This window comes from Odontesthes bonariensis, chromosome 9 (assembly GCF_027942865.1).
Source record: "Odontesthes bonariensis isolate fOdoBon6 chromosome 9, fOdoBon6.hap1, whole genome shotgun sequence".
NCBI classification, from domain to species: Eukaryota; Metazoa; Chordata; class Actinopteri; order Atheriniformes; family Atherinopsidae; genus Odontesthes; species Odontesthes bonariensis.
This window is the reverse complement of record NC_134514.1, coordinates 25017533-25041191: the sequence shown is the minus strand read 5'-3', so window position 1 is coordinate 25041191 and position 23659 is coordinate 25017533. Positions and strand designations below refer to the sequence as shown.

At 40.7% G+C, this 23659-nt stretch overlaps 1 protein-coding gene across 1 annotated transcript; it reads left to right on the top strand.

The window, feature by feature from the left end:
- The first annotated feature begins 7959 nt into the window (after window positions 1-7959).
- sgcg (sarcoglycan, gamma) lies at window positions 7960-23659 on the top strand. Its single transcript, XM_075473799.1, has 8 exons — window positions 7960-8112; window positions 14159-14353; window positions 14872-14976; window positions 17997-18084; window positions 18897-19016; window positions 21154-21226; window positions 21330-21453; window positions 22131-23659. Exons 2-8 carry the CDS (start codon window positions 14159-14161, stop codon window positions 22296-22298), a joined length of 873 nt encoding a protein of 290 aa, XP_075329914.1. The 5' UTR covers window positions 7960-8112; the 3' UTR covers window positions 22299-23659.

The following is a 23659-nucleotide window of genomic DNA, read 5'->3' as shown; positions in this document are numbered from 1 at the left end:
TTTATTATTGGTTGTATTTTGTGAATAAAATATTATTGTATTGTACTTATGTCCGCCAGCGAAATCGTAGCCAGCAAACATTAAGCTAAGCTATGGTTATAGCCGGTGTTCACCCGGCTATTAGGCCAACGGAGACTTTATGAATCATAAATTCCATAACACAGGCTTAGATTACAACTGACACAAGAATGCTATTGTAGAAATAATGCAAATATTGGTGGTATAACATTGATCAGCAAATTTTACAGATGACACAGGCTGTTTATTCACATGTAATTCTTTCATCCTAACAAGAGTAAGATACCTCTCATGTCTCACACCCACCCCACTTACTTAAAAATACAGACAACACAACATCTGACTGTAGAATAGTTTGCAAACAAGCTTACTTACACTTTCAGCAGCTTTGGTTTATTATCAACAGTTTGTTGACCCAAACCCTCTTAAGAAATGTGAAGGCAGAAGAAGGAAGAAAATAAGCTTGACCTCCTTTTTAAAATGTTTTTGTGTTGACTTTGTCGAATCTCACGTTTTTATTTTGAAGGTTTCCCAAAGACAAAGATATGAGGAAGAGTAGGAAGTTGCTTTGAGGAGGAAATGTCTATGAGCCATCTTCCCACTAGGTTTGGTGCTCTAGTGGAAATTGCTCTGGTCTACATCGCAGGGTTTGTTGTCCGGCAGATTCTGAGAAATCTAATAAAGACAATTTGAATCAATCCTGATATAGATATAGATTTTCATTTCTTCTGAGATATATGTAGGCTAGATATAGATATTATTTTTTCTGATATATAACTTCTGTCTATTGTGTTTGATCTTATATGTATAATGTATTATTTCTTCATTTTTCAACTTAATAAAATAGCTGAGTAGTACACAATCTGCTTCTCTATCATATATTAGTGTTTATTTATATATATGTATATGTTTTTGTGTGTGTAGTAAAGACACTGGGCTAAACTGTATCAGGCGTTAGTTCAGGGGTTAACACAAAGTTCACACTGGGGTGCCGCCCGGCCAGAACACCTTAAGGCCAATCAGACTCCCAGAGGGTCCAAATGAATACGCAGGTTAGGGATGGCTCAGGTGGTTTATTTCTTTCCTTTGCAGGCAATTAGGTCATGTGTGCTTTTGTTTCATACACGCACACACCACTTGCCGGGACGTTAATTAACTGCTCGATCCTCACTCTGTGGACTCGACAGAGCACACGCCTTTCTAACCGAGCGCCGTCAGTTACGCTACATGACCAGCAGGGGGCCGCTCCGCTATGAACTGACCAACACTGTCTATAAACGTCACACTTTAAACATAACATGTCTCAACTTTGGAGCCTTTTCTACAGTGTGTGTGTGTGTGTGTGTGTGTGTATTATATTTTATATATCGTATGTCTTTTGCAAAATAACCTATCTTACATCACATATGTTACATACCAGGATATTCTATTACTGTTAAGCCTACTATGAATATTAAAATACGCTGAATCATGTGTCTCGTATCATGCCTACATATATGAATTTTGCAGAAACAAAACCCCCGCGAAAATCAGTTTTGTATTCAAGCGAGTTATGATTGATTAAATGAGCTGACACTTCATTGCGCCAGCCAGCCAGATTACACTGAGTGGAGCGGATGACCGGGAAACCAATAACCCAAAAACGTAAATTAGATTTATTATTTCGTTTTGGTTTCCCTGTTTATTATTTGTTCCGTTTTGAGCCGAAAATAGGAAAACAAACACCAATATTCCATTTTTTGGTTAAACAGAAAAACGAAATTTTGACTCGTTTTTCTGTTTGCCAGATGAATGGAATAATTGAATGATCGGAAGGTACACGGACCATTTTGTCCTCGGACTGTGAGGATGAATCAAAGACAAAAAAAGGAAAAAAATAAGTAAAGCAAAACATCTGAATTTCTAGAAAACTAGAAAATGATAAAAAAAAAAATTTAAAATTTGTGCTATATGGAAAAGTTAACAAATGTTAGAAACTATTGACAACAGATACAATTTTACAGTGAATGTATTGCAAATGAAATGTAAAGATACTTTGAAAAACACCTGAATACGGTACTCCTCTCAATAGGAAAAGGTCAAGTCCAGTCCTCAATATCTACCATCCTGTAACTTTTCGATGCAACTCTTCTCCAACACACCTGAATCAAATGGCTCTTTTAGCCCTGCAGAGGCCAGGTAATTAGCCTTTATTTGATTCAGAGGGGTAGAAAAAGGGATGCAGTAGCTCTCGAGGACTGACCTGGGGCATCCCTGTCCTGGTTAAACACTGTAAATACTAACCAGCTCAGTGACAATAACGCTCATACATTGAAACATTCACAAATAAAAAAAAAAGGGAAAAAAGATTTTCCACTTTAAGATCAGTGCGTAACATTTAGTGTTTTTACATTTAGTACTTCTTTAGTGTGCAAACTTAAGAGTTAAAACAACTGTGGTGGAGACCAGAAAAGAAATTAGACAATACCAGAGCTATGGGTGTTGCCCAATGCAAAGTCCATATGTTCCTGAAAGTCTTTGTAGGATGTATGCAAGGGTAATTTCAAGCAATTAATGCAAGTGTTTGCTTTGGGGAACTTAGACGGGGTTCCAGAACCAGCTTTATGGTGAAGAAATTCAACTGACGGCTGAGGAGAGAAGCCAATTGCTGGAACAGTACTAGCTCCAGTGGCAAAGGCCAAAATCATTCCAGGTTTCTTTGTGCCCTCTTGATCTAAAGAAAATACAATAGATGAGAAATCAAGTAAACAAAATATTTAATTATAAGAAAGACTTCAATAATTTGTCAATTTACCCTCAGCATCAAAAAGGTATATCTCTCCAGAATGGGATTACAATTTCCTCAGCATTTCTTTTGTTGCTGCCAACCGTGGATTGTGAAGAGAGTGTCAATCAGGTCAGCTGACAGGATTGAAGGAGACCGGTACAGAAGTGGTCGAAAACTCTCTGGGTGAGCTTGAATTTTGTCTAGCACTCCAAGTGTCCTCAGTCCATCCCGAAACCTTAAACAAAAAGGAAGACAAACTAAAAGTATTCTTGAATCACTTTTTAATTAAAATAAGTTCCAGATGAAGCTAGATAACTGTTTGCTTTAACATCAAATGTAACAGGTTTACATATGATAGCTATAATAACTTTTTTTTAATGGTTTATAATTATCATCCAGTGTCATCTTGCATTTATCACTTTTACTTAAATCATAGAAACTTCTGCTGCAAACTTCAAAAAATAGAATTTTCTTATGTTTATTCTTCCATATTAAGTTCAGGGAAAACGCAAAACCTCCATACCATTTGATGCATTCAACAGGTAATTCAGTCCAGTTTATATTTAGTGGTTGTTTTTTCAGAATTTAGCTACTTAGAAATGATTAGAGGGAATAACTACGTACCTCTCAAAAGGTCCACGTACTCTGTGTATCACTTGGAACATTAGAATGTCATCCACAAGCCGATCCTTGTCTTCCAGTCTCTTCAGCGGTCTCAGACAGCCAGCATTAGCCAAATACTCCTCAAGGGGCTCTGTTGTTGTTAGCAAATCTTCAAAAGATTGTCTCTCTGTGATCTTGAAATAGATAGAAGAAAAAGTTGTTGGATTTTATATAATAGGCATAAGCGACTCTTTAATTTGTTCAAAGCTGATATATAAAGCACATTTACAGACGCCGTCATGATTTAAAATCTAATAGTGAAATATTCTGAAATATTAATGCAGTGGAAAGTATAGTTAACAAACAACACTACGAACTTTATAGACTGCATTCAGAAGTTCATGAAAAATTTGCGCTAGCTTTAGTTTTGTTGATGGCTCATCATTAAAGCTGCAGTCGGCAGGTTTTCAAAATTGCGAGTCTAAAGTCGGAAAATTCGAACTGATACAACTTTCAGGTCCCTCCCCCAACCTCTAACAAGCTCCGAATCGCCCCCCAAACCCCTCCCCCTCTGTGGACGAGGTTGTGCACGTGAGTTCACACCAGTGTGAGCGCACACAAGCTGGGGCAGACTCACGCTCAGCAGCGTGTGCACAAGCTGTGATTGACAGGTAGGATTCCTCCACCCTAACTTGATTGGTTAAAAACAGCCGGGAGCGCTCGGTTTTTGCAAGCATGATTACAGGCTCCAGAGGGAGCTACAGATTTCGTTATTTTTCCTAAACAGCCTATTTAATATTCTACTTCCAGAATCCCATGACAGTTGGTTTGATATTGGATATTCGACAGATATTCACAATAAGGAAATAAGGTGTCTTTTTTTTCCAATACCTCCCAAGCCTTGTGACCTAGTGACTCCAAACCAATGCAGAATAGTTCTCCTATGTAGTACCAACCACACACACCTTTTTTTTTTCTTTTTTTTTTACATCAATTGTATGCACACGCTATTTTATATGTTTGTTTTTTTTTAAGGAAAAGCCATTATTTCCTATAGGGAATGGTCTCTTTTTTTCAATACCTCCCAAGCCTTGTGACCTAGTGACTCCAAACCAATCCAGAATAGTTCTCCTATGTAGTACCAGCCATAGACACCTCAATATGAAGTAATAGTTTGCATCCTCTATTTTTTTAAGAATTCCATTCATTTCTTGTGGAAAACAGCTTTTTGCTCAATAGCTTCCATGTCATGGAACCCAAACACCCCAGACCAATGAAGAACTGTTCTGCTATGTGGCACTAATAATCTTGCCAGTGTCCTTTCCTAGATCTGAAACAAAAAATATAATTAACAAAACAAAGTTCGTTTAAAGAAATTAATATAAAATAGAGTGTGCATTCAATTGGTGTACAAAAAGGTGTGTGTGGTTGGTACTACATAGGGGAACTATTCTGCATTGGTTTGGAGTCACTAGGTCACATGGCTTGGGAGGTATTGGAAAAAAAAGACACCTTATTTCCTTATTGTGAATATCTGTCGAATATCCAATATCAAACCAACTTCACCACGGTGTCAGCGGATGCGTGCACATACACACCCACACACGGTGCCGCAAAAATGCAGTAACTTATTTCTTACCTTTTCCTCGGTTGGGAGCTCCACTTTCCAAAGTGTCTCTGACTCTGATATCTGATGATCATCCAGTCATATGATATAATGACTGCTGCATCCCTGCAGTTTGGCCTGGTGTTTGGATTGATTGTCCGCCTGAGGCGTTGCTGGGTCTGAAAAGTTTACTCATTTCGTCTTCAATCGCGCTCTGAGTGACATTAGAGGCAGATGAGCTTGCCCTTTGTTGCCCAAGAGATGAGGACAACGTTGTGACAGTTTCAGGAGATGATAAAATACTTCTTAAAACCCCAATGGCTTGCAGCAGGGCTCCTGGCTCATTTGGCCTCTCCATGTTGAGTGGCATTCTGCGAATCGATGAACATGACCCTGTGTGATCTTAGCCAATCAGAGTTCACTAAATTTTCCAACTTCCGTTTCTACTATACTTTCTCTCATACACATACATTCTTACTCTCAAACACCTTCATTCATTTTTATGTAAGAGATAAAATACATGTATGTGAGAGATAAAATAAATGAATATTAGGAGATAAAATACATGTAAGTAAGAGCTAAAATATGTGAATGTAAGACAAAATATATATGTATGGAGGAGATCAAATATGTGAACGTAAGATATACATACATACATACATACATACATGTGAGACATAAAATATATGTATGTGAGAGGAGAATATACGTATGTGAGAGGTAAAATATATGTATATGGGAATGGCAGTATGATTTATGGCTTGTACGGCCACTCATATTAGATGTTGATTTTTTTTACACTGATTTTTGTTTTTAGAAATTGATTTTTTTTTTTACACTGTTGGTTTTTCAAATTCAAAGTCTGATTTTGATGCTGTAAAAATTCAATATTAGAAATTCGTATTCAAACTCTGATGGCACAGAAAAACTTCCATACAATTGTAAGAAATTAAATTAATGAAAGCCAAACTCCAATTAGCTGCCTCGGTTTCAGGTTCCCAGTTTCTGCGGGCTGTTCATGGTAAAACGCTTCAAAAGAACGAAGCCATCGTTAATATTAGCAACACCTGTGATTTTGTTCCTGCTATGGCGGAGTCCAGGCGAAAAGTAACAGCAAAATGACCTGCTATCGTCTTTTTCTAAGCCCTTTGCCTTTACCACGTTGGAAAACAGTGGGGGAATGGTATTAAGGGTAGAAAGTAAGATAAACTCCTCATGGAAATCATTTTTTGACCATCTGACCGCACCCATCCTTCGTTTTGTTGCGCTGAGGTCATCGGTGGAAAGAAGGAGGAGTGAGAAGATGAGGAAACACAAGTATGGGAACTGAGATGATAATTGAGGGTCAAAATAGGGAAATCCCTGTATTATTGAGTGGTGCCAACCTAGAGGCAGGCAGCCGGCTGCAGTGGCTCTGGACATACTGTGTCTTTTTTTTTTTTTTTTTTGCATCTTCTTCAGAATTTCTGCTGAGCTTTTTTTCTGTGAGAAAACAAATTTCTGAAACATTTTTGTCCCGTTTGGATGCTGTGCTGCAGGAAGGATTTCTGCTGGTAACGCTGTGAATTATTATTATTATTTTTGTTAACATCTGTTATGATGCATAACCACGTTAACTGGAAAGTTGTTAACCTGTTGGAGCAGTTAAATGAGCTTTCCAAAGCCCAAGTGATGCCTGAAATAAGACCTCAAATCCAGATTTATTGAAGGGGAGACGTCTAGGATACAGAGCAGGAACAAAATAGAAAAAAAGATGAAAGAGGGTTAAACCATTTTTTCCCTGATCATCATGGGAAGTGTGATATCACTGGCAGAAAAAAATGGACAAGCTTGGACCCCTGACAGGACACAGCAGGAAGTTCAGGAAGGCAATTTAATTTTTTCATTGAGACACGGCTGCAGGAATAACTCCAACACCTCTCTTCTCAGCTTTAAGACTCTACAGGCAGACAGAGACTGCAGACAGAGAGGTAACAGTGAAGGAGGAGGATCACAGTGCCTGTTAACGGTGTGATCCTGGACATGTCGCTGAGAGGGAGCGTCTCTGCACCCCAGATGTTGAGCTGTACACTCATCAACTGAGTTGTTGCCACTCTACTGGAACACCCCAACCTTCTGATGGGGACCCCTGAAGATTTCTGCCACACCTTCCCCTCTCCCCTCCGATTTCTGTTCTATTTGGTTATCTATCTAAAACAATAGCATGTCTTTGATAATAATTAAAACTGCAGCAATATAATTTCCCTAAAGTGTTTTTGAATTTGAATTTAATTGTTTAAGCGTTGTCATAATTGATTTCCACCTACTAGTATTCAAACAGGAGCATTCACAAACAAAATACATGTAAATATTGCATAACTTACTAGGTCACCCATTTAAAAAAAAAAAAAAAAAAAAAAACTCTTTAGTGTTTAATGGTAGAATTAGGATGGAATATGTTTTTACCTGATTATCCATCTATATACATTTACATCTATATACACATAATACAATTATTCTTTCAGTTACTGGTGGCTTTTTATCAAGTCTGGAAAAGAAGTTTTTAGATACTGCATATCTAAGTGGCCACCAAACTACTTCCATTTCAATGACATTTTTGTGCCTGCTCCCTGTCTCTTGCTCCTGTCTGACTTACCACCTGGCAGAAGTGTTTGAGATACCAGCTATGCTTCATGATCAGAGCTACGACTGTAGTCCCATATGAGCCCACACTTGCATCAAGCCCTGAGTTGGGCAGTGAAAGGGACTCAGTGCATGACAAACATCTGCCTCTGTTCAGTATGGATGGTTCTCTGTGTGTGTGTTTGTGGTAGAGAACCTGAACCTCTGCCTTCTCCTCCTCTCTTCTTCTCTGTCTCTCTCACTTACTCTGTTGATAATGTGTGGAGTACAGCTCAGAAGGCAGAGGGAGTCAGAGTGGCCATGCTGGGGAGTGGGAGCGCCGTCTCATGGCGACCAGCCATTGCACTTCCAGCGCCGGATTTATGGCACGCAGCTGTTGAGCGGCTGACAGACGTGTGAGGAGCTCAGGCGCTGCTGCCTCTCAAGCTGCCTCACCAGCTCGGGCTGTGCTTGCTGTTGCTTTGGAAAGAGGGCTGCTGCGTTTGAGCACACAACGGTGAGTAGTTTGCCTTTTCTTCCAGTAATATTCATTTAGTCATCTGTGTCTCCCACAGCCTCGCTGAGAGATAAACTTTAAGGGCTTTGTGGTGGCAACCTTTCACCTACTGTCCACGTTTTCAGTTTTTGTCCTCCTTTGTGTTTTATATTGTACTGTGATTACTTTCCAATCCTTTTCAGAGGTTGCTTGGGATTCGGAAAATATGCTTTAAGTCAGCCAGCTGTCAGCAGTTTTTTACCATACATGGCCAGCAGTGCTGAAATACAAGAACAACCACAAAATAATTTGACAGAAATGTTGTGTTTGTGTGTTACGATTAACGCTGCTGTCTTGTCATTGTCCATAAGTTGAAACTCGACAAGTCCTGTACGTCTGTTTCTTCTAGTGCTTTCTTAAATTTAGTTCACACTGCTGTGTCCTATTTTTAGAAGTTAAGGCATCACAGCAGAGTGGAGACATGAGGTCGGCACTTACTTTGCAGACAGAAAGAAACTCCAACCCAGAGCCCCTCTTGAGTATTTCCCTGTGAACGTCCTTTGCCTAAACTAACTTTGAGCTCTTTTGACTGGCTGAAACTTGTGGCGTGCCATCAGCTCAAGCTCTGGACTCAGTTGTAAACCTGGATTCTAAATTACAACCTGGCCCTCTGGATTATAAGTGAGCCGTTAACCCGTCCCCGGCTCTCATTCTCATCCCTGGGCCAGAGACGGAAAACAGGCAGGGGGCATCACTTGTTAGAGGTCAGGGTGCCTCAGGGTAAACAGCCCCGCTAACTGTGCTGAACCAGTTACCTTTCATCTCCACAGGTTGTGTGGAGCTTTCTTTCTTTCGAGCTGCCTCTTTTTATGATGTCATGTCAAGATTTAGAATCTTGTCTAAAACAACCAGAAATCGGTCACAAGGAAGCTTGAAAACTAAAGAAAAAAAAAAAGTGAATATTCCGGTTATAACATCCCACACATTGAGCATTCCTGGCACTTGGGCTGGGAAGTTGTTCAGGCAGTGTTTATTTGGGTTGCCATGGAAGGATCTGTCTGTGGCTGAAGGGCTGACAGTGAGACTGAAACTGGAGCTGAAGATCTGGCCTCAAAGCTGCCTCCTGCTCGCACTGCTCCAGAGGTACCGAGGCCTCTTAATGTGTTTGTTTAAAGTAATTAGACCGGGTTACGGCAAATTCATTAACATCATAATGAACAAAGCAAGAGCTCTTTCATGCTGACTGCTCACTTGCTCAAAGTGCACGAGTCGATCTACATGTTGGCACACAAATGTCTGTGCCTGTTAAGAGGTGCAGTGTGGGGATATTGGAAGTGGTTTAATTGAAACCGACACTCTTTTTCCTCTTTCAAGCCTCAGTGGAGGACTCCCTTAAAAAAACCAAAAAAAAAACCCACCTAACATTAAAACTCGAATGAATCCGCGTTCACACATTCAGCCGAGTTAAGCCATGTTCTTAAAAGTTGCTGTTGCTCTGCAGCAGTGCTGGGATTCAGTTTCTCATTATAACTCACCCGTACACATCTGATTAATGAATATAAATGAGGTGAGATATAGGCTAGAAAAATGAGCATTTCCACAATAACTTATTCCTTATCAAGCTTCACTCTCCTTTGCCCCTGTGGAGATATCACATTCAGTCATTTTTCCCTCCTATTTGCAGGCAGCATTTATTTGTTTGCTTGTGAAATAGAGGCTATTCATCACGACCAGGCTTGCAAGCCATGTGACAGGTCCTGTGGAGAGGCAGATTTGGTCACAGAAACTCTCTCAGCCTTTTATTCCATCACGCCTGCTCTCAGTGTTTACGGCAAACAGCACGAGACGAGCCGCGCGCCTTCTTCTCCTGGACCTCAGAGACCTCTCGGAGCGCAGCAGCAAGCTCCTTTGCTTTTATCCATCACCCCTTGGAGTGCAGGTGGAACGGCGCATACCTTCATTATTCACAGAAACTTATTTGAGATTGTTTCAGCAGTTTGCCAATGCATGCAGATTCTGTTAGTTTCCGTCTCCTGCCTGCATCATCCTCGGCCCACATGAGGTCCAGGCAGGGCAAGGTGCTCAGCGGAACATCTGTTCATGCCAAAGAAGAATAGCCTTTCGGTTCGAGAAATGTCTCCTTTAACATGATGGAAAACTCCCTTTCTAGGATGCAACATCTGGGATGTCTGTACATCTGTATGTAAATCAGTCAAGTCTCTCCAGCCTGGCTCCTGTCAAGTTCACAAAACACTGCTGAGACAAGACGGGAATATGTTTGCACACTTTTTCTACAAGATTTAGGCCTCGTGGCTCTAAAGAACTAATGAAGATCTGGAGCAGTTTTGTCTTCGTGCTTCTGCTTGTTCTGGGCGTTTTGTTGACTTATGATTGCCTAAAACTGAAAACAGTTTCTTCATTTTCTTCAGGCTTTCTCCTGAGAAACAGAATCATTCTCTGCAGCCTGTTTCTGGTTATTAACACAGATTATTCAACAGAAAGTGACACCACTTCTCTCTTTGCAGCCCTACTTTGCTCCACTTTCCTCGGACACATGCTTTCCTTGTCGTCGTGAAATCTTTCCCCAAGGGTCCCTGCTGTCACTGTTTCAGATGGTCCTAATGTGCTGACCGGGGGGCTTACTCACAGGTTCTGCAGTTAGAGCTCATTCTGCCCTCACGGAGGACACAGAAAACAACTCGTGTGCCATAACTTATAATACTCGCTGCTTTTTGAAACAGGCTGACATTCATCAGCAAGGTTTTAGTCACTGATAGCCTGCTGCTGCGTCACCAGAAAGTACACCGCCTCTGCTCTTTAATAAGTGGCATTTTTCTTTGCCTTTTTGAGAAACTCCTGGAAATTATGTCAAGTTTTCCACTGGCACAGTGATCCAGATATTCCCCTCGTCTGTGCATGAGCTCTGGGATCATAAATCACAGGCTGCACACTGTGTGAGCAAGGCATTATGTGAAGGTGCCATTAAGCAGGTTATATTCATAAAAAAAATGCATATTAGGCAGGCGGCCTTGGGCAGTGTTTACTTGGAGGCTGCCATAACTCTAAACTCAGAGTGTCAGCAATGATAAAGCCACCAAACAACTTTATTGATTAACTGGAAAGAAACCCGTGACCACAAACGAACAAAAGCTCTGATCGCATGCATCTATTGTCTTGCAATATCATTGGTCACATTTTACTCATGTCTGATTTTGTTTTTCTAAATGCCAGCATTCATTCTAATGATGGTGGCAGATATATGGCGTGAGTCCTCTATATGACCCTAGATGGGGAAAAAAAAAAAAATAGACAAACATCAGATATAGTAACTGACTAAATGAAAAGTCCTATTTGGAACTGGCAAACAGTTTTCTGGAAATATGTGTAAGTATGCTATTAATCACTGATTGTGCACTTAAAGCTGCTACAGTCAACAGCAAAAGCTATTTGTTGCCTAAATACGTCATGCACCTCACTCTGGCCTCGCAGAAAAATATGCCTTCTTTTATCTCTAATTCTGTAGAAGTTCCTGTGATTTATTGATGCGACCGAACTGAGGCTCTGTAATGTTCTTTGTGTTTAAGATGATTACAAAGCAAGTCTGATGAATGCTGCAGTCTGCACAGTTTTTCTTTGGAATAAATGAAGCGAGATTGAAATGATTTACATTTTTTTGTACTTCTGTGTTCATCTCTATGAAGCCACCTCTTTTAATTGCTCTTGCAAATCATTCAAATTTTGTCGATGTTATCAATATTTTTATATTCAGAGCCCATATTTGGATCATTTTATATGTTCATGATTTGGTCATAGTGGCCTTCTTGAGCCTGTTTATGTGCTTCTTTATTTTTTCTTATATTATTATATTATATATATATATATATATATATATATATATATATATTATATTATCAGCTTCATTGTCTTTAAGACCCCCTCATGGCCGATTGGCCAAAAGTTGGATGAAAAGCACCTGCTTATCCCACATTTGACAAGTGCCAAACTAGCCACTTGGTAGGAATGATCTGAATGGGTTTTATGTCTATGTTGATAAGTAAATGAAGAAAACTCAAGACCACCAAAAGTGTGTTTCAGACATTTCAAGCAGTCTTCTGTCAGAGGGAATGACTCCCTTTTATGTGAATTTTGTAACTTTTAAGAAAAAAACACACATGCTCCCACTGGCACAGATTATAAAAAAACAACAAAATAAACTACCATAGCTATGCAGATGACAGGCAGATATATATTACAATGTCACCAGGAGACCGAGGCCTTGTACAGGCTCTTGGTAAAGCATTGAGGAGATTAATGACTGGATGTGCCACAACTTTCTCCAGCTAAACAAAACAAAACTCAGGTAATCGTCTTTGGAGCCAAAGAGAAACGATTACAGGTCACCGCAGAACTTCAATCTATACACCTAGAAACTACCAACCAGGCCAGAAATCTGGGTGTAGTGATGGACTCAGACCTAAACTTGGAAAAACACATTAAGGCAATAGCAAAGTCAGCCTACTATCACCTTAAGAATATATCAAGGTTAAAAGATCTGATGTCTCAGCAGGACCTGGAAAAAATAGTCCATGCATTCATCTTTAGTAGGCTTGATTATTGTAACAGCATCTTTACAGGTCTACCTAAAAAGTCAGTTAGACAACTGCAGCTTATTCAGAACTCTGCTGCTCGAGTCCTCACTAAGACCACAGAAGTGGACCACATCAGTCCAGCTCTGAGGTATTTACACTGGCTGCCTGTCCATCAGAAGATAGACTTTAAAGTTCTGATAATGGTCTATAAAGCTCTGAATGGTCTAGGATCAAAATACATCAGTGACCTCCTGACCAAGTATGAACCTTCCAGACCACTCAGGTCATCTGGATCTGGTCTTCCCAGAGTCAGAACCAGACATGGAGAAGCTGCATTCAGCTTCTATGCTCCACATGTCTAGAACAGACTCTCAGAAAGCCTCAGATCAGCTGAAACACTCAGTGTATTTAAGTCCAGGTTGAAGACACACCTATTTTCAGCTGCATTTGAACAAAGTTCCAGATCTGAAGCTTGAGTTTCAAAACTTAATCACATTTTAACTACTGATTTTATCTGATTTTATCTATTGTTCTTATTTCTTTCTTTTTTGTTTAAAACTTAAATCATGCTTTTTATTTCTACTGTTTTAATATATCTGTAAAGCACTTTGAATCGCCTTGTAGTTGAATTGTGCTATACAAATAAACTTGCCTTGCCTTACAAGTAAGGAGGGGGGGTTGTTAAAAAAAAGGAAATGTCATTATATTGCAGCAGTTGCACTAATCTTCACAAAGACTTTTAACAACTCTCAAGATTTGATCTGCAAATAACTCACTGTGCTGTTGCAGCACTCACTAACAGTTGGTGCAATGGCAAGATCACCCACCGGCCATTCCGTCTCGTTTCATAGTAAGAAAAGAAGAAGAAAGTTTGAATTGTTGAATGGTTTATTTGTATGTATTTTCAGTCAAAAACAACATCTCTTAAAACTTCATGAAGTTCTCAAATATCTTTAAGGAAACAAGCTGACAATTAAATGAGCCTGCTAGCAAACTCAGCCAGCTGAGCCGTGACCAGTAACACCAGTAACAGATTTCTGAGGTTATTGTGTGAGCAGGGCAAAACGTGGGGGCAAGTGCTGTCTGTGTTGGTACCAAAAGACACTGACTGATGACCAGATGAAGAACATGGTGCATTGTTTAGCAGAAAATGGGTCCAGCTGGTGAGTTTGAAATTAGTCTCTCAAGAATAGCAAGAGACCGAATACAGGGTTCAAATTACACCAAATTATACTTGTTCATCTGCAAGAGTCTAAATAAGCAACAGCTTCACTGAAGTGATTTGAAAGTAAAGTTTCTATGTGGAGCCCAGCAGCTTTAACCAGTTGACCAACGCGTATAAAAAGTTATTTTCCATGGCCTCCTCACTCTGATCCCCCACCACACTAACTTTGTGGAATGCCATGTCCAATCTCACTGAAAAGCACCTGTTTCTATTGCCTGCATACCTGTCAGCATGTGTTGTGCTCAACCAACAGATGGTACGAGAGCAGTATGTCACCACCACCCAGGGCAGCAGCTCACCCAGGTCGGTGCCTGACCACATCTACAAGATCGGCATCTATGGCTGGAGGAAGCGTTGCCTCTACCTGTTTGTGCTTCTGCTCATCGTCATTCTGGTGGTCAACTTTGCCCTCACCATCTGGATCCTCCGGGTGATGTGGTTCAATACGGTACGTGTGGCTCACATAGAAAATAGCACAGTCAGATGGATCTTTGGCCTTTTTTCTTTTTGTCTTTAGTATAAGCAATCTATGATCTATATCATCGCTATACTACACTAACAAAGTGTAGCAATAACAAGCTTATTGATATTGCAGTCGTAACACTAGTATTATTCATCATTAGCTGGTACTTGGTGTCTAAACAGGACATTGCATCTGTTATTTCAGCTTCCTGTCTCAAGTCCAGATGGCAACTGTGGATTTATGCAAAAACAAAGATGCAACAAAACAAGCCAACAATCACAGACACACATATGTTGACACAGTATCTAGTGAAGAGCTTACATAGGAGCCCATTGCAACTATTCTATTGTATGATAGTCTTAAATGCGACAAGGATCATTACTACATGCGTATTAATCTGGCCTGAAGACAAAGCTGTTCATTTGTTTTCAGGTGGATCATTGTTGTTAGACCTTTTATCTTTGAATCTTTATGAAGAATCCATTTTCTTGTGTCGTGTCTAGGAGGGGATGGGACTCCTACAAGTACATGCTGATGGGGTCAAGCTGGAGGAGGGCGACTCTGAATTTCTTTTCCCCGTCTACGCTCAGGAAATCCACTCCAGAGAAGTAGGATAATCAAAAACACTTTCCTCTTTCCACAGTCTCCCTTGCTGTTTTATACTTTTTTTTTTTTCACCGTAGATCTCTACGTTCTGTTTCCCAGTTAATTCTCAAACAGCTGTTTGCTTCAGTGTAGCTCGACAGCCTGGCCATTGTAACGTCTTGTTGCATACCAAAACGTAGAACTTGCGTGCGAGTTGGATGTGTGCAGATGGTATGTGCTTTTTATCATCTTAATCTAATTCCTTGCAAACACTCAAACAGTTTTTTTCTAAAGCTGTTCTGTACTTTTCTTTTTTTGGGAGGGATGTGTCAGAACAAACTGGATTTGGCGGTCTCACACAGTGCACATGGTGGAGCGCTCGGCTCCCCATGAACCTACCTCAGGGATATTTGTGGTGGGGAGTAGTTTATGGTCTGCAGCAGATGGGAACACTTTGCTGCAGTTGTTTACATGTTATGTCTTTTCTTGCACACAACAGCAATTTTTTAAAAGCATTTTATCCTTACTTCATGGCCCTCATTAAAGAAGCAATGGATTACTCATTTATGGATGGACATATGCTCTAATGCGTTATATCGCTTTCTTATGAGAATTAGTCTTTAGTGACTAAACCTGTCAATTTCAATATGAAAAGTAAGTTGCTCAAATTATTCTTCATGAACATGTCTTTCTCAAAACCAAACAGGAACAGAAGTGATTTATTGCTTTGCTGACATATTTCAACATTTTATGAAAGCAAGACCCCATTATTTTCCGCTTAGTTTTGTTTTGTTTTGAGAAATTATAAACGGCCCAATTCATTGCATTAGAATCTCATTCAGTCAAATTGATATGATTGTACTCGTATCTAGCCTATTCATAAAAAGTTGCCTAGCTAAGGAAACCAGAGAATTGCACTGAATCATCAGTTTAATTCAATCCCCAGCCCTGAACGGGGCTGCTGGCAACAAAGGAAGGAGGAAAAATTCCCCTTCAACAGGAAGAAACCTCCAGCAGAACCAGTTTCAAACCACCGTAACCCACTGGGAACAGGACACTTACACAAATAAACACAACACCAAGACACTGACACCTGCTATGGGAAAAAAAAGAAAGCGAAAGGGAGGTTAATGACGACATAAATGGAACATATATACATGGAGGGTAAAGAGTAAAGGTGCTCAGTCCATCATAGGAGGTCCCTCAGCAGTCTAGGACTGCAGCAGCATAACTAAAGGGATAGTTCGGGGTCACCCCAGTTGGCCTTAGATTTAATCCTAATCTCAATCTTAATCACATTATGTTTCATGACTCACTACGTTAACATAAGACTAAAAAAAACTATTGTGTTAGTCTGACCAAAATCTGACTTTTTAAAGATGTTGACATGTTTAGTCCAACCCAAATCAGAAATCTTTCGATGATCTTTTGTCAGACAGCTAAGCACGACAGAAATTGTGATTAGAATAAATATCGACTAGCGGTCACTTAAAGCATTTCCAGACTGTCGGTCCCATAAAATCCTGCTGTTAAAACTGCAGTGGCATGTGACAAAATCACTGTTCAACATCTGTGCAATGACTTTAGCTATGCTTACGTGTACAATGATCTTCTACAAGCTCCGCTCACCTGTTACCATACTGATTGTTTTATAAGTTTACTGAGTTTATAAGCAGTAGGTCGTAGCTGTACTGGTCTTTTGATTATGATAAAATACTCTTGTGTGGCAACTGGTGAACCATAAAAGCCATAAAAGTATGAACCCCGACAAGTCCTCTGTGTAAGACAGAAGATCCAGAGTAGACAGACTAAAGCCTTAATTTAACAGTGATTTTGTCTTGCTAGTACTCTTCCATCAGGATGTTAGATAATAATGAGCAGTCATCAGTTAACATTAAGGAGCAAAATGCAAGTTTGCAGTAAAATTTAATATCAATCTAATACATAACATAACTGAACAAAACATAAAGAAGGCATCTTTTGTGTTAGAGGCACTTCTGGACCCCGTAGAAATGATTATGCAAAGGAGAATGTTGCAAAAGGTGCTTCATATATTGGACAACAATACACACCCTCATCCCAACACAGTGATCGAGCGTGCTCAGCTTCTTCAAAGAGCAGTGCTGGAGGTCATTCCTGTCCACAGCAATAGATCCACACTATTACTTTTTTACAGTGACTAGTGTTTAGTAAGTATCAATTATTGATTCTTCATGCTGCAAAAATAATTTCCCTTTTGGGAACTAATAATGTATAATTCAAATGATTCCAATTCAATTATGAAACAGAGGAAAACTCTTGATGAACTAAGGGACAAAACAGCTGTTCATTCCAGCAAAAACAATTTGTGTCGACGTTCTCATTGTTTATCTCTTTATTATGTATCTCTATGTCCATCCATCCATCCATCCATTTTCTAACCCGCTTAATCCAACTCAGGGACGCAGGGGGGCTGGAGCCCCCTGGACAGGCCTACACCCTGGACAGGCTGCCAGTCCATCAAATGGCTCTTTCAAATGTGTTTGCCATAAGGCAGAGTACAAGTACTTAACTGAAATTTAATTATTCAAATACTTAATTATTATTCAGCGGCATCATGCTAATTGAGTCCAAGAATGAGCTAGTGCTAAATGCTAAACTACCACACAGATAGGCATGCTAGCATTGGCTGAGGGAGCTCTGTGTGGCATCTCTATCATAGCACAAGACTAAAGATGTAGAGAGAAACATTCCTTTAATTATTTGTGAAATGCAGTTGTTAGCATGCTAAAAGGCTCAGGAAGAGGCAAAGAACAGCTGAGGCCGATGGGTATGTCATTAGTTTTCCAGACTTTGATGTAACCGAACCTGACTTCAGCAAAATGACAGACATTGGCCTTTAATAAGCTGTTCGGGTGTTTCATCCTGCCCGAAAACAGAGCCACACTGTTTGTCCAAGTTTTAAACACAATTTTGTGTGATCAAAACCATTTGAAATTTTTGCCATCTTCCTGCTGCAGATTCAAGCTAATGTGGCAGTTTTGTTTTTCCCTCCCCCTCACAGGATTCCTCACTTGTAGCACGCTCGTCGGAAAATGTTTCCCTTAATGCCCGCGATGAGAACGGTGATGTTAGAGGAAGGATATCTGTGGGTAAGGATTCGCATGTCACTACAGACGCATACAGCGCTCACGCCTCACATCCATTTGATGTATGAGCGCGACAGTAAAGACATTCATATACTTGTCCTGTGGGCATTTCTCATCCCTCATTAGGAGTGACAAGAGGCCATCTTTCAATTTAAAATCTCCTAAAATTTCCATTTAAAACCCATCATACGCAGCATTCCTTTGTCTGTCCCCGCTTCTGGATCTTTCTATCTTACACCGAGGGCCTGAGGCTTGTGGGGGGTCGTGCATGCACATCTTTTATGGCTCACCAATGGCCACGCTAGGGTATTTTGTCATAATTAAAAGGCCAGCAAATGACCTAACTAATTACTGTGTTCCACAGTGCCATTATGTGTCCTTGATCATTAAGCTGTAAAAAGCGCAGCCGGCATGCTCTCGGCCCTCTGAGCATAAAACTGAAATGCTTGTTAGGGTAGACTGCGTGTTGGTTCACAGCTGTAGGTGCAGATGTGGGTATCTCAAAGAGGCATCTACCGGCTGTAAATCTGTGTGCAGATGTAGTGAAGGGCAAAGTGAAACAGCCTCGCACGAGGTTATTTTCTCATTTCCCTCCTGAATTTAGACAAACTAATCCATGCAACTCTCCTCAGCGGGTGGCTGTTTGTTCACCCTTTTTTTTAACCACAATACCGCTGCAAACTGTGAAACTGCGTCACATAACTTTTTCAGCACTGCTGATTGAAAAGACTCACGGGGAGAGGAAGATTATGTATTTTCAGATTTATGTATGTATTATTGCCAACCCCCTTCAGGTATTTTTGCTGTTGTTGCAGGTCCAAAAGAGGCTCAGGGACACACGGAAAATCTGCTCATTAACTCCCACAATGGCAACATGCTGTTCAGTGCAGATGGCGACCAGACTGTGATCGGACCAGACAAACTACGAGTCACAGGTACACCAACGCAGGCTACGTGCTGTTACCTTGGATACGGCGCACACCTGTTGGCGTGGGGGTGTGTTGGAAACATTTTGGAAAAACACAACACCGACGTCAGATGTTAAATCAATAGTAGTCTGGTTTGGAGGCAGATACCTGCGCAACTATCAAGAGGCCAAGGGCAAAGACTAATGGAGTCATTTTCATTATCATTTGTTTAGAGCATGGATGTCTCTCAAGAACACAAGACAGTACAGCCCTACTCAGAAGCTGATGTCCGCTCATCATGGACATGAATGCTGAACTATGGGATGCTTCATGATCACCTGAACGATCCCTAACTATAAGCTTTATCAGAAAGGAAAGTTTTAAGCCTGGTCTTAAAAGTGGAAAGGGTGTTTGCTTCCCAGACATTTACTGGCAGCTTATTCCACAAGAGAGATCCTGATAACTGAAGGCTCTGCCTCCCATTCTACTTTTAGAAACTCTGGGAACCTCAAGTAAACCTGCAGTTTGGGAGCGAAATGCTCTGTTAGGAAAATATCTTACAATGAGATCTTTAAGATATGATGGAGCTTGGTCATTAAGAGCTTTATATGTGAGGAGAAGAATCTTAAATTCTATTCTGAATTTAACAGGGAGCCAATGAAGAGAAGCTAAAACTGGAGAAATATGATCTCTCCTGTTAGTTCTCATCAGAACTCTGGCTGCAGCATTTTGGATCAGCTGAAGGCTTTTCAGAGAATTTGTGGGACAGCCCAAAAATAAAGAGTACATAGTAGTCCAAACTTAAAGTACCAAATGCATGGACTAGTTTTTCTGCATCACTCTGAGACAGGATGTTCCTGATTTTAACAATATTACAAAGATGAAAGAAGGCAGTCCTAGAAACCTGTTTTATATGCGAGTCAAATGATAAATTCTGGTCAAAAATAACTCCAAGGTTCCTCACTGTAGAACTAGAAGCCAAGGAAATACCATCTAGAGTAACTATATAGCTATTCGGCTATTCAATACAGAAAAACATGCATTTGTATAAATCTTCCTTTATTTTTGGTCGTTTATTTTTATTATTTGTCTATATATATTTTCCGAGCACAGATTAGACTTTTAAACACTCATTTTCTTTGGGGTGCCCACTTTGTGAAGAATCAGAACCTCAGAGTTAACCTGCTTCATCCACTCGACAACCAGCTTTGATCTGTGTCGGAGATCAGTCTCGTTGTGCCCATCTTGTGTTATAGAGTTGGTTTTGCTTCAGAATTCAGAACTGGTCCTCCTTCTTTTTGCCTTTGTGGTTCCTCGGTTGTTCTTGACAAATCAAACAAAGCTATGGATGACACTTTTGGTCTTCATCCAGATGTTGGTAAAGTGGCAGCCCCCTTCCAATAACTTGTATGTCTGTATGGTTGTGTCGATGGTTTTTAAAGCAGCAGTTGTTTGAAAGCTCTGAGCTCCTTGGAACCTTCCAGTGAGAGCTATTTGAGAACACTTGTCTGACCTTTTTGCCAAAATGGTCCTAATTTGGTGGGTTAGAGAATGTTTTGGAGCCGTTGGCTGGTCTCACTGAATTAATATGCACGTATTCATTAACCTCTGGGGAAATGGGATCCGCCTGAGTTTTGAGCCAACATGTGACAGTACCACATAGTACATCACATTACACAGCAAGGAGCTGAAGGGTAAATATTTTCACATATTTCCGTCCTGCATTCCGAGTCAGTGTTTCTTGGCGGTGGTTTGTGCCACTGACCGCACACTGTGATGACTGATTAATGCTGAACAGAGAGTCAGCTGATGGCCTCACATCGCCTGCGGTCAGCCTGATATGGAGGGTGCAGCCGGCCGCAGCGGTCCAAGAGCTGCTTTCTCAAATTCTTCAACCAAACTTGCGAAACACAGATTTTGCGTTTACATCCATCACACGTGGCTCCCAATGCGAACGACTCGTTTAAGTCCTTTCATCCTCATACCTTCATCTTCATCTGGTAAAAATCCTAGTATTTCAGTCAAGGGCAGATCAGAAATGAAAAGTGTTACGCATAGGTGTCTAAAAGGTCCGTCTGCAAGCAGGCGCCTTCAGTCTGCAGTGGGCAAAACAACAAAGCATATCCTGACCGAGTCTCGCTGTCTGCGTGTGTTTGTCCGTCAGGTCCAGAGGGAGCTCTGTTCCAGCATTCAGTGGAGGTGCCCCAGCTCAAGTCCGAACTTTTCAAAGACCTGCGGTCTGTTTAAGCTCACCCAGCACACTTTAGTCTTATTCTGTAACATCATTCTGGATTCTGGAGCACACAGATATGTTTCTTAAGCTGAGATGTGTTTCTGTAGGTTGGAGTGCCCCACCCGCTCTCTGACTATGGACGCACCAAGAGGAGTTCACATCAAAGCCCTGGCTGGAAACACTGAAGCAGCTTCTACCATGGACGTTATCCTGCAGTCAAGTACGGGGCTGGTAAGAACACCACTTCACTCTGCCACATGCCATGGTCAGGCTCGTTCGCTTTGGAGCTCTGGTGCAAGATCTTAGCTCTTCACATTTACTGAACACTTATGTCCGAAATACTGAAGAGATTGTCTTCAGAGAGCTTGTTTCACCACTTCCGCCTCATGCTACACTATGTTTTGGTATATCTGTGCACTTCCAGCAACATTATCCTGTATTTATGAAATGAGATTATAATCTAGCCATTAAAAGAACAGTTAGCTCCTCGTCTATAGGCTGAAGTGAGTTCAGTGTCTTTAGACATTGATGTGGGCCCTGTTTTGGTGCAGGGCCCCCCCCCCCATGTCTGTGAACAACAAGTTTTGGTAATCGAGTCTGACTGAATCAGGGCTGATTAACTTCTGTGGTGCATTAAGTCCAGTTGGGAGATAACTGTGTGTTAATCTCAGCTGTGCATGTTGTACATGATAATATCAAAAGTCGTTTAAGTTGTTATGCTCTATGGTTTCTATGCTTTATTTACCGACACATTCTGTTTATCATAACATCTTAAGTTACCAGTGCATTGTTTAGTCTGCAACTTGGACACAACCCTGTTGGTAACTCCATACTGTCTGTCCTGATGCGCATGTGTGGCCTTGCTTTAAATGAATACTTTAAACATCCTTGCTCTCCCCGCTGTGCAGCTGGTGTTGGATGCTGAGACGGTGCGCATGCCAAACCTGCCCCTGAGCAAGGAAGAGCTTTCTGGAAACACTCAGAGTCTCTACGAGGTCTGCGTCTGTCCCAGCGGGAAGCTCTTCCTTTCCAAGGCCGGAAGAACTTCCACTTGCAGCGATAATCAGGAGTGCTAGATAGACTCTGACAAGGTCACCAACTTTCCATCTCTCTGAGGATGCAATGAGCACAACGCATCCCCCCCCCCCCCTTCTATTTTAAAATCTTTATAGCACAGTGCATCTGCGATGATCCCACTGGCACATTGGGGCTTGTGTAAATACAAACGCCCGCTGGCATACATGTCTGAGATGTCTTGAAATACATTGTTTTTCAGTTGCATTTATGGACTTCCAACCATTCAAGCTGAAACAAATTGGCTCTCAGTTGTAAATTTGTCTGCATCAGAGCTTTGTGGAAAATATTTTACACACACACACACAGTATCATGGCTGGGCAATGAGGAGCTGGTATCAGCTTACATCCTATGCAATATTATCTCGTGGTGCAATAAATGAAATTAAAAACATATCATGGACTTGGAAAATTGGAAATTGATATCTCCTATATCGGGCCAGAATTTTATCGACAATATTTCTTTGGGGTTTATGTAAGCCTCACTGGCTCCAAGCCCTTGGTATGAGATGTTTTTTTGTTTTGGTATTTAGCATGTTTGACTTTATTGAACTTTTTGGGAAACAAAGGAAATGGTGGTGTATTTTGTTATAGTCGAGTCAGAGGTCAGTTTTTTGCTATTTCATTTGTCAACTGCAAGTCAGATACAACGCAAGCTCATTCTTGTTTTTGCATAAACTGAAATACAGGTTTTAGATATAAAACACCGGGTGAAACAGGTGGTTCAGTCTCATGTGGTGAATGTTCTTTCCAGTTTATAAGTCTACGTTTGTTTGGCCGTGTTATTTTGGAGCCCTCAATAATCGTGTGCAAACGTTTGTTTTATAACCTCTCTTACCGCTGCCGCACAAAGAAAACGTAACCTTTGACCTCAGCGACGTGGAGACAAAACAAAAAAAACCAAAACGTTTTAATAAAGAAAGCCTTTGTTACGTGAGCGGAAAATGAATTGTTTCAAAATTGCTTGTTCCCTGTTTATATTAGATTGGCTTGACTTTGTTTTCATCTAACACGTGCATAACATTCGCCTTTAGAATAAGAGCGAGGTTCTCGGTTAACTGCATCTGAAACCACAATATTTTTAAATGACTGTTATTGTGAGTTTTACGTTATCGTAACGCTACCGTTTTTTAGCAAATTCATTACGTTGTGTTGTTGTGATGTCAGTGTAACGGCCGGTAAAAAGCTGATGTGGAGTTCTCACCTCGGGTCAGGTCTCTGGTGTGTGTAACGTGTGTTTGTTCATTTTGTATGTTGAATAAACTTTGTGTTATGCTTCTACTGTCTGTCAGTGCAACTGACACACAACTGTTTTCTGAGGCGTGCTGTTGTGTTTTCTTATTAAAGCCTATGGAGAAAAACG